The 12,326-nt window shown below is 43.0% G+C and overlaps 1 protein-coding gene across 14 annotated transcripts in view; it reads left to right on the top strand.

Moving 5' to 3' along the window:
- Nucleotides 1-12,326, top strand: part of LOC117221835 (bromodomain adjacent to zinc finger domain protein 2B) — a 396,271-nt gene that overhangs the window by 352,422 nt on the left and 31,523 nt on the right. For 12 of the 14 annotated variants that reach the window (XM_076523808.1, XM_033473108.2, XM_033473111.2 and 9 more), the window contains 7 exons: nt 854-1,081; nt 1,831-2,016; nt 7,140-7,302; nt 7,451-7,468; nt 9,046-9,289; nt 10,343-10,601; nt 11,843-12,264. In XM_076523808.1, the coding sequence (XP_076379923.1) occupies nt 854-1,081; nt 1,831-2,016; nt 7,140-7,302; nt 7,451-7,468; nt 9,046-9,289; nt 10,343-10,601; nt 11,843-12,264 (1,520 nt within the window). The remainder of the gene's footprint in view (nt 1-853; nt 1,082-1,830; nt 2,017-7,139; nt 7,303-7,450; nt 7,469-9,045; nt 9,290-10,342; nt 10,602-11,842; nt 12,265-12,326) is intronic. The other 2 variants (XM_033473116.2, XM_033473112.2) reach the window with 2 other exon arrangements.

Here is a 12,326-nt window from a genome sequence, read left to right as displayed (position 1 = left end):
CCGATGGGAATGTTGAATAAAAATATTTCCAAGAAGGGGGTAGCAAGCCGACAAAAATTCAGAGGCATCAACTTGGGAATAACTAGGAAAATCAATCCAATTTTTGTGATCCACTGAACAGGCAGCAAATAAACAGAAGTGACAAATTAAATTTAATTAAATGTATTATCCGATGGGAATGTTGAACAAAAATATTTCCAAGAAGTGGTTAGCAAGCCGACAAAAATTCAGTGATACCAACCAGGGAATGACTAGGAAAATCAATCCAATTTTTGTGATCCACTGAACAGGCAGCAAATAAACAGAAGTGACAAATTAAATTTAATTAAATGTATTATTCGATGGGGATGTTGAACAAAAATATTTCCAAGAAGTGGTTAGCAAGCCGACAAAAATTCAGTGATACCAACTAGGGAATGACTAAAAAAAAACAATTCAATTCAATTTTTGTGATCGGCTAAACAGAGGGTAAACGAGCGATCCATTTGTTCCAAATAAAATCGATCAGCAACACCTTGGCTCGAGGTGCGAATGAATACGTAACCGGCGCGTAAATTCCTGAACGTCGACGAAACACTGTTTCGTTCTGGACCGGTGTAAATACGGAATAAACGTAAACGGAGAAGATAAACAGACAATTATCGGTTGTCGGTCGATTGTAAAAAATTGATTGACCACCGGCAACGGCTACTTTGACCGGGAACTTGGCTCACGGATTGTAATCGATAGGCTACTTTGTTATGGAAACGTGCACTGATCGCGGTTCCGAGGTGTACGTACGAGGGCGAAACTGACTAGGTAGCCTGGTGCGCGAGCATATAATTGGACCGGTTCGTTTTGGTTTTGATTGCAGCGTATTGGCCACGGGGCGACAGCGCAGCTTCGTCGCTTTTCGGTGGAATGCCCGGCGGATATGGGTTGGGGGCCCACCATTTGCCGTCGGCTTACGCCATCCTGGGCCGAGGTGGCTCTGCTCCCGGTTTTGGGGGCCACACGCCGGCCTCGGCGCCACCGCCACCCCCGTACTCCCATAGCAGCCTCGGCACTCTGAGCGTGGCTGCCAGTCAAGCTGCGAGTTTAGGTAATTAACCGTTTTCATTATTTTCTACTTTTAACAATCCCATAGTTTCGTATCGATCGTTTTGCTTAACTTAACCAGTTACAGTAATGTCTCTCCAATTGACGCTCAGATTGTCCATAAAAATGGACGATTTAGGGAGAGGAGATACGATTATTCGAGCTTCGCGGTTTGTTTTTATAGTTACGAATTGTCAGCAATTATAAAATTATTATATAGTTAATTATATAATCGCATCTCCTCTTCTCAAATTGTCCATTTTTGCGCACAATCTGAGCGCCAGTTAGGAAGACATTACTGTAGTCGTTTTCGACGAGTATACTCGCCTTGACGCGAAGTGTTGCCATTTCGCCGCGACGAGTGTACTCGTCGAAAACGATCAACCGGTTAAGAATTATATCTAGAATTTATCTATTCAATTATATCTATTGAATTATATATTTTATAAAAGTATCGTATTTAAACGAAACAAGAAGAAAATCAAACGTATACAGTATATAATTACTAGATCTCGGATTTCATGCATTTTTGGTAAAATGAATTTTGAACTGTCAATAAATTATTGTTAATTTATTAGAATTATTCGAGAAGAAAAAGAAGAACGTTCTATGTAATTTTATATTTCTCGCAGTTGATACAGGCAATTTCTATACTGCACGAAAATCCTTGGTCTAATAATTCCATTAACGCTTTTCAAAGAGATCGCGGCAGCTAACTGGTTAATTATTACATTTACGTACGGTTGTGTACAGGTATAAATCCTGCGAGCGCAGCATGGTGGACGATGGCCTCGCACCTGGCGGCACACGACTACCTCGCGAGGTTACAAGGAGCGGCAGGACTCCCTGGGTTTCCACCTGGTGCCGAGAGCCTCCTGCCACCCTATCCTGCCTCTCTACTTAATCCCCCGTCCCTCTCATCTCACAAGTCCAGTAAGTGTAAGTATCGCAACGGTTATTTCGTTTTACAACAAACTCTTATTCTTTGACCTATGCCATTATACGAACCCGCCGCGAGAACGTTCTTACGAGTATATATAATTTTCAATTTCTGCCTCGTTGCCCATATAATTTAATCAACGCGTTGACCGCCGGTTACAGGCGGACGTCAAAATCCTTTATTCGCTCTTATCGATTTTTCCGATCTAAAACGTTCTTTTTCCGAGTTACAGTAATGTCTCTCGCGTTAATTATAACGCTCAGATTGTCCACAGAAATGGACAATTTAAGGAGAGGAGATACGATTATTCGATCCTTGCGGTTCATATTTATAGTCACGAATTGTCAACAACTATAAAAACGAGCTTCAAGGCAATCTGAGCGTCAGTTAGGGAGACATTACTGTACTTTGATTTCGCGGTGGACAGTGCGTTTCATATACAGGATGTTCCAAAAATGTCTCGCAATCCGAAAGTGGCGGGTTCCTCAGTCATTTGAAGCAACTTTTTCCTTTACAACAATTTTCTCCGAGGCACCGTTAACGAGTTATTAACGAAAAACAGTGACCAATAAGAATCGAGTACGGCTGACGCGAGGCGGCCCAGCCAACCAGCGCACGAAGCCCAGTTCGCGAAAGCTGAGCTGGGATTCGACCGCTCGACCGCTGGCGCCGTTGGCTCGACCGCCTCGCAAAAGCTGAGCTGGGCTTCGACCGCCTCGACCGCTGGCGCCGTTGGCTCGGCCGCCTCACGCCAGCTGAGCTGAGCTTCGACCGCCTCGACCGCTGGCGCCGTTGACTCGGCCACCTTGCGGCAGCTGATCTCGCCTCTCATTGGGCACTGTTTTTCGTTAATAACTCGTTAACGGTGCCTCGGAGAACATTTTTGTAAAGGAAGAAGTTGCTTCAAATGATCCGAGGAACCCGCCATTTCCGGATTGTGAGACATTTTTGGGACACCCTGTATAATTTTCTATTTCTGCCTCGTTGCCTATATAATTTAATCAACGCGTTGACCGCCGGTTACAGGCGGATCCTTTCTTCGCTCTTATCGATTTTTCCGATCTGAACGTTCTTTTCCCGAGTTACTTTGATTTCGCGGTAGACAGTGCGTTTCATATATTTTATCGGTTGCAAAGTTTTCGTCGGTCTTCCACAAGAATTTTCTTATCGACTTCCGACAGTTTAGCTTGCAAAGGCGCGATGATACCGTGACACAGTGAACCCTTCAGAGTCTGTAGGATCGTTGTATTCAAAACAGTCATCGAAACACAGTCGCACCGCTTAATAAACACGTAGTGTCAACTCTGGTAATTGCATCGCCACTTCTAGCGCATCCAGAGGTTAAATTCCATGGGGCGTTGCGTTTCAGTCCCTCCGATAGTCAGTCAGTGGGATAAAGTTGAGAAGACAGTACTCACTGTCCCCTGTAATCATGTTAGCAGTCCCGACCCTGACTATAAATTAAACTCACGCTGACAACGACCGGTCGTGCAACTATGTAGCTGCTCCTGCAAAACATTCTACCTCGCGTAGTTGTATATTCATCTCGCATCTATCACATCGGTCGGCAGTTGCTCTAGCTTCGTTATTTAGCTTTTTAGCGGGGTCTACGATACTTTTAACGATCCCTAAATCATTTGTGAACGCTTTAAATCGCTTGCCGTACCATTTTCTTAGCAATTACAATGATTAGAACTTTCACGATCGCAACAATTTCTTAGACGAAAAAGACACTTCATATTTATTGCGTGTTTACGTCTACTTGTATGTTTAAATATTGGCGACACACATGGAAGACATTAAAGTACGGCAAAGGGTTAATTTTACACCAGCGACCTTTCCCCTTGCTTCAACGTGCCACTGATTTTTTCGCCATCTTCTCGAAGCTTAACGCTAGATTTACGGAACCATTAAAAATGACGGGTCGTTAATTTTTTAATTTACGATCATTCATATTCATTTAAAGATACATTAATGAGTTATTTATTCAGTTTATATGTTACTTACGTCAAATGTTGCAATAACACTTGTGAAAAATCAGAATAAATGAATTATTGTTACTTTTATAAACTATTTTAAATAGCTGTTTCGTGTGCTCCGTAAATCTAGTGTTAAAAGCGTTATTGAAGACTACAATCACTCTCATCTATCATTTCTATCATCTCTGTGCGCGGTAAATTCTCCCTAGAAGGCCCGGAGCTCGGTATTGAAAACGGTAAACGTCAGACACTCGGACACGATTCTTCGAGCCTCGCGGCTCGTTTTTATAGAAACTCGAGTGGAAGTCGGCAAAAAAGGCAGCGACCAGCATGTCTATGTACATTATTATGAGTACATAGAATAGATTATGCTAGAATAAAAAGGATGACTTAACATCCTTTTTTCTAATTTTTTGCCACGATTCGAAGGCAATTACGAGGCCACGTGACGCAATTCGACGATTAGCACCTACCTAAATTCTCCCTAATCTTCCTTCTGCTTGTAAACAGAAATCGACAACTTGAAAAGAGGAGATGTGATTATTCGAGCCTCGCGGCTCATTTGTATAGTCGCCGATTGTCAACAATTACAAAAACGAGGTGCGATGCTCGAATAATCTCTCTCTTCCCAAATTATCCATTTTTGTTTACAAACTGGGAAATTACAAATTAGAGAGAATTTACCGTACCTTATATAGCCCCGCAGTTTTTCTTACCTGACTCACACCCAAACAGACCATTTTGTGTCTTCCGGGAATTCGCGTCGCGTGCCGTATCACACGCTTGACCGACTCCGTCGACCCCTAGCATCGGCGTAGCAATAAATTACACAAGCGTAGGACCAGTAGCGCAGGGAAATTCACAGCAAATTCGGCACTTTCCGGGCGAAGCTACTGTTACTATTAAATTTGTTCGCTGCCTTTTCGGGGGGGGGGGGGGGGACAATGTTACCGAAGGTTCTACAATGTTCTCACGGTTCCTAAATTTCTCGTAGGCTCCGAAAAGTTTCGTTACCCTTCGCCGATCTAACATCTGCCATTTTTCGCGTTGCAAATGTGTACTTCGAAAGAATCGTTCGCTGCTGTTTTCGGCTCCGATGTTAACCGTTCGAGTCCCAAGCAGCGCGATCGCGCTGTTCAGATCTTGTATCGCGATCAAACTTTAGCGACGCGCGTACATCGCGTAGCTGCTTTTTTTTCATTTTTTTTACTTTTTGTTTCGTTCGTCAATCGTGACGGGCGCTGTCGCGTCGCTTGATTCTCTTCGCAATCAATTAACACTTCCACGACCGCGCTAGAAACCTCAAAAATTTTTATCAAATCAGAATTTTTCATTCAATTAAGCAAAAATTACGAAGCAAACTTATATGGCATCAATTGTTTCTTCAGTATTCGTGCCTCTTGCAAATCTTAATAAAATTAAGCAATTGTTTTTAATTTTTCATTAACACGTTGAATGCCACTCCGATTTTACAGAAATCGTCCGTGGCGCCACGATGAATTTTCTTTTATGCGATACATATAATATTGAAATATTATCTGCAATAGATAAGTTATAGTGTATAACCATGTTTGACATGTTAATTGCGACAGGAGTCACTGAATTGACGATGATAATAATACAAAATTTTAGATATTGACATTTGTTTGAAATTATATGTATTCCTATCAATTTGGACGCGCCGGTCACAGGTGGCCCCTAAACTTTGTTAATATAAAAATTATCTTAGTACGCGATATAATAAGTTTTAATGACGCCTCAGAGTCACCACTCGAGTGCAAAGAGTAGTTCTATTACTAATTCTTTTAAAATACTTTGAAAACGCAACAAAAGATTTTCCTGTCGAAACCACCAACTGAATACATGAATAAACAAAAAGAAAAATAAATTCTCGTTTTCGTAAGCTCGTGTTCTTGGATATTACGAGCCAGCGCGAGCTACAAATGCGCAAATATCAACTAAATGGAAACGTTCCGAATTATTTGCCTTTCGATCGTTAACAGATTCGACGAAGGCGAGATTCTTTCCACTTTGTAGACATAGTAGGTTATAATATCTCTATAATAGTTCCGTGGCATTCAACGTGTTAACGTTTTAGGCACAACGCGCCACTATAGTGGTTTCCGCGGATGTCATCTCTCTGAACGACGCGCCACTATAGCGGCTTACTCTAGTAGCTCACTCGGTCATCGTTTGAATCAAATAATCGTCTTCATATGCATTGTTTCACACTTCTTTTGTCTTCACATCAATTTACAATATATAAACTTATCTTAACAATATAACTGTTAACAATATAACTGTATCTTAACAATATACAGACAGAATATACAGACACTCTGTACAGTACATATCAGACTCTGCCGTCCAAAGAAATAGCCTCGCGCAGAATTCAGCCGTGCCTAAAAGGTTAATCATCCATTCGGCTATTAATCGACTGAATTTGAAACGGGGAGATCTCCCTACTCGGTTGGCTAAGTGTTAAGACAAGCGTTATTCCACTGTTCGCCACTTTCCGACCGTGTTTTCTGAATACGGTAATGTCTCCCTAATTCACGCTCAGATTGTCCACAAAAATGGACAATTTGGGAAGAGGAGCCTCGCGAATTCGAGCCTTGCGACTCGTTTTTATAGTTATCGATTTTCAACAATTATAAAAACGAGCTGCAAGTCTCGAATAATCGTGTCTCCTCTTCCCAAATCGTCCATTTTTGTGGGCCATCTGAGGGTCAATTAGGGAGACATTACTGTAACCCCTGGGACTCGAACGGTTAACACGTTCCGTGCCGAGCTTTTTTTACTCGAATCTTCACACTTTGATATTTTACTAAAACTTGATGTATTACGTGCAATTATTAATTCTCGTACACATAACAATGTAACAAAAACTTATCAACGCCCATTCTTGCGGTGGAAATTGATTCTTCGGTTCTAAATTTCTTGTAAACAATTTGTTCAGTTCACTAAGTAAACATGCAAGCGTGTACCATCGATGGTACACGTGGCACGGAACGTGTTAATGCGAAAGCGACGCGATATTGGAACGCGTTCGAACTGTTCTCGCGACGTCTAACGTAAACAACGGAAGCAGCGATTGCAGAACAGCGATTTAGAGGTGGCGCGTTATGTTTCCGGGGCCGCAGCTAAGTCAAGCAAGAGTCACAAGACGCCGGCGAACAGCAGCAGCTCGACGACGCCGAGCATGACGAGCAGCAGTTTGCCGGTCTCGACTCAGGCGCCGGTCACGTCCTCTCATCACAATACCTCGGCCAGCAGCACGCCAAATTCGCAAACGAACGTCGTCAGGTAGGTGAAGGAGCGCTCGGCTCTGCGCGGCCGCTCGTTAAATCGATGCTTTCTCTCTCCCATTATTTTTTAACTGACGACGCCGCGTCCGCGGCGCACTTACCTCTCCCATTAATTATTTTTCCATGCTCGCCGATACTACCCGCAGTTCAGCGAAAGAGGGCAGGTGAGAGAGATCGTTAAGAATGAAAAGTGCCACGGCACAGAGACAAAGAGAGAGAGAGAGAGAGAGAGAGAGAGAGAGAGAGAGAGAGATCCAGGGTGGAAGGAGAGAAAAAAATACGAGAGAACGCGAAACGAACGAACGACAGGCCGCGAATAAAACCGGGAAGAGACGCTGCTCGGCCGCGCGATCGATTTTTCTCTCTCGCAACAATTTTCTCTGCCGTATCCGTCCCCGTAAATTCTGTATTATCCGTCCGGCCTCTCCACCCCCGCCGTCGCCCGCGCCAACGGTCATTTAACTTTCATGCGGCGCTCGTGACCATGTAATTTCGTTGTTACGATTGTTCGATGGCCCTTAACGCCGGCCGAGCTTTAAACAATTTGTCTTTCGGCCGGTTACGCCGGCTGCGCGCGATTTCATATTGCTGTCGCGGATAAAAAAAAAGGAGTCCACCGAAAATCGACAGCCGGACGTCGTTCGTTCGACATCCTTTGAGCGCTGCGGGCTTCCCGGATTTCGTTCGATCGCTCCTTCGGACAAACCCTTCGGCTGTTACACGAAAATCCCATATTCGCCGGGTGTCCGAATTTTAGCGATTTCGCGGAACGAAATCGAGAACGATTTTTTGTTATTTTATTAACGCGTCTTTATTATTCTATTCGAACGGTTAATCGGCTCTGTAGAGACTAAAACGATGTTCGTGAATAGGCAGGGATACGTTTCTGAAAAATTTCAAGGCATGTGTTGCTCGAGATTTGAAGAACCGATACTGACGATAAAATATTTGTTCTACCTGGCATGAAATATTCGAGCACCTTTTAAAACGGCATAAGTTTTTCAAAACTGAATTAAACGTGCTAAATTTGTTCATCTGAACGTGTAACGAAAATTTGAAAAATGTTTTGTAGATCTCGGTAACTTATATCCACACTGAAAATGTTCATATATTTTTTTCGTATCTTATTTAGTATCTTATTTAGTTATTATAGAATAAACTAGTCGCTTTAACATTTCAGAAAAATTCGAGTCATTTAGTTTTAATAGTTGATTTTAGTTTTAAATGGTTAGCTTATTTTTAATAGTCATTTAGTTTTGGTATCGATCAGTATTCACTATCCTATATAAAAATAAGAAGATCCAATTTATTTATATTACACAGTTTTTACTGCAACAGTTGCTACAATAACGTAATTTATTCAATCGTTTCCCATGAAAGTGTCTCTACAATTTTATTAATTGTAAAACGTGTAACCGATCATTCGACCGTGACAGATTTAATGTTAAAAAGATTATTACGTTTTAATAGGTGTTCGAATGCTCTTTCCCAGGGGTTGTAGCGCTGTTACAGTTGCAGTCGCAACATTAATAACAAGTGCTCCACCTTTTTTCAAAAATTTTTTCAAAAATCAATTATGATTTAGAACATTCAGCCTAATCGTGCGCATCATAAACATCTAAAAGAAAAGTAGTCCAAACTCTCGACGTAACGCTCGAAGGATCAAGGGTGAAGTTGCAAAATTGGAAGACCGTTCGGAGATCGTAATATAGGTTGTTTAATCGGAATGCATTTTGTTCAGCGATCCTAGCAATATATTGGGAGGTGTGCGGCTGCCTCCCGACACGGAGATCATCAAGTACACGTCAAGTATAGTCGGTCCAAAGGTTCCTGGCACAACGAACCGCGGCAGGAAGAAGACCATATCCTTGGACACGCCGAGCGTGAGCGTGCACCCACCACCGGTGCCTGCTCTCACCGCTCATCAGACGAACACGACAACGACGTCGCTGATGATGGAGCCGAGAAAGTACAATCGTGCTACGGTAATTGCCACTTCTACGTTAATCTGGCCGCAACGCGACCTCGGCTGCGACCGTATAAATGTTCACCTGTCCCTTCGCGACGGTCTCGCTTCATATCAGTCTCATAATTATTGATTTATTGCAATTGTAATTTCGGTTTTCCAAATGGATAGCTTACAGAAAAGCGGTTCACAACAATTTACAACGACTGATCGTGTCGTTCTAGATCCTTTTTCTTTGTTTCTTTGAATGTGCTGCTTGATGCGACTTAATGGCGATTTAATGGCGTACTGCAACGCAGGGACTTGCTCCCGTTGGTCAAATAAATATTGTTATTAAGAAGACCGAAATTACTTTTGCAACAACTCAATATTGGCCGGCAAAGAAGTGGATATGGTTTAGGCATCGAGAAAAAAGCGTAAGCTTTACCAAAGAACTCGGAATCTTTAAAAATTTCTATCTTTGTGCTTCTAACCTCAAATCTTGAATACTGTATACAGGGTGTCTCAGTAACTCTGTTACAAAGCGATATCTCCATTATCGTTAATGATACGCGGAAATGCTTCAGGAACAAATTGTTTGGTTCGAAGGGACACATGTTATGGTGGAAATCATTCTTTTTTTGTAAAGGCCATATTTCTGAGATTTCAAGGTCATCGATGTTTTTTCAAATGGGATTACATATTTCCATCGTTATATCACGATAGCTAAGATCAAGACGAATCTAATAACCTATAATACCGTGACCTTCGTGTGACCTTGGGTACGAAAAAGAAAGAAATTTTTAGACATTTAAGGGTTCCAAATGAATAAAAGAAAAGAAAAAAAAACGAAAAAATAAATAGAAAACCGAAATAAATGTCTGATAAAGAAACGGAAGTTATTTCTGGCTCGACCAAATACACACCACTGTATTGAAAATTCGAGAATACAGCCTCGTTCAGCAACCACCCGGAGTCTTCGAAGACTGCGTCGAGTCTTCGACCGTGAATTCCGTCGTATCGAGTACCGACGAATGTATAAAGAAGTTTCAACAGCTGTTTAATCTACCGTCGTTGATCGTTGCCCTTTCAGACTGAGTCGAACGACTACAGGGAACCGGTAGATCGCGTGGAGGTGATCAAACTACCGGCGCACTCGACGAACGGATCCGTTCTACCGGCGCCCACGTCGTACACGACCACCAACGCGAACAGTTCGAACGATTCGGACGCGCCTCTGAATCTCTCCCTGAAACCGGCGACGACGAGCTGTAGCTCGCCGATCTCCGGCAGCCAGCCGCTCAGTCAGCTCAGCAACCTGAGCCAATCCTTGCTCGCCTCCGATCGAACATGTAAGTGCAATCATCTCCATCGTTCTACGGAACCGACCTCTACTAACTTCAACGTCAGAGACATTCTACTAACCAAGACGGTACCGTAAAGCCGGCTCAACGTGAACAGAAGCAAACGCGAGTAGCTGGTCGAGACTTCGCTTCAACGAAGTCGAAGAAACAGCGGATCTGGCCGAGCACTTGTTCTTTAATCCCTTGTCGTACTTCGACGAGATGGTTGTTTCTTTTTTTTGAAGTCGGAATTTACTTATTTATGCACGCGAGGAAACGCTACATTAAAATTAAATGTAAATGCAACTATAAAAGTTTCCTTCTCTTCTGTGAAATTATTACAAGACTGCGGATTTTATGCATTTATGGTAAAAATCTGTAGATATAATTTAAAGCATTGCGACGATTAAAAGAAACTGAGGATGTTGATGCATTAATTTGAACTGATTCAAACGATTGGCAAAAGAAAAGTACAGTGCTCGGCTTACATGCCCTGCAATCGATGCGGATCATTTTTATTTTGCATACAGAATCTGATTATTATGATGAAAAAAGTTCGAATCGTTATAATTGCGAAGAGGCAAGGGGTTAAATAGACACTTGAATTTCCTGTGGAGATAAATTTAAAACTCACTCGTGATCCTTTCTCAACTTAACTCTTAACTACTACAGTAATGTCTCTCTAATTGACGCTCAGATTGTCTACAAAAATGGACAATTTACGTAGAGAAGGTACAATTATTCGATCCTTGCGGTTCATTTTTATAGTTACGAATTGTCAACAACTATAAAAACAAGGCTCGAACAATCGTACCGCCTCTTCCCAAATTGTCCATTTTTGTGGTCGATCTGAGTGTCAGTAAGGGAGACATTACTGTATTGCTTAACTGATGATATAATCGTAAGAACAATCGTAAAAAAAGGAAACGAAGGAGTAAGTGTAGTAAGTAACCCTTTCAGAATTGATATACAAAGTGAGAACAATCGCTTCCGATTTTTCGTTTACCACTTTCAGGTGAATAATAACGCAATAAGCGGTCTACGAGAGTTAGCCTAATAGCGGTTGAGCAAGTTTTAATGACTGTAGTAGTTAAGGGTCGATCGTGTCGCTTTCTGACGACACGTGGAGCCGGCTCGAACTTCCTCCGAGATCATCCTGATCCAATTCCGTCCAATCCCATCCAATCACCATCTGTATTTCGACAAGCTGACTATCTGAAGATACTGTATCGTTGCTCTACCCCATTCAGTCCCCTTTCAAATAGAAAAATTTGATTCGCGCCCCGCAGCGAGGCGAAAGCCGGGCCCGAAGCCGCGAAGGGTACCGCAGAACTCGGTGCCGGTTCCGGCGTCGCCTAGCCCTTCTTTGGCGCAGCTTTTCGCCGCGGCGGATTCCCCGCAACGGCCCAGCAGCGGAAGCGAGGAGAGCGAAAGCGCCAGCACGACACACCACAAGGATGGCCGGCCGAGGAACTTGGGCCGCGGTGTCTCCAAACCGAAGAAGAACACCGTAGCCTCGTTGCTGGCCCAGAGCAGGGCCCTCGGCATCAAGCCGACGCCGACTCTGGACCCCAGCGTTCCCCTGTCGCATCAGGTGTCCTTGCTCAGGTCGAACATCCTCGCTGCTCAACTGCACGCCACCGCGACCGGCCAGGGCGACGACAAGAACCAAGTAAGTTGCGAACTTGGGGCGAACTTGGTACACCTTGGGACGTGGAGAAGCAATACCTGTGT

Source organism: Megalopta genalis, chromosome 7, assembly GCF_051020955.1.
Source record: "Megalopta genalis isolate 19385.01 chromosome 7, iyMegGena1_principal, whole genome shotgun sequence".
NCBI lineage: Eukaryota > Metazoa > Arthropoda > Insecta > Hymenoptera > Halictidae > Megalopta > Megalopta genalis.
The sequence above is the reverse complement of the archived record's forward strand: the minus strand, read 5'-3'. Positions and strand labels throughout refer to the sequence as shown.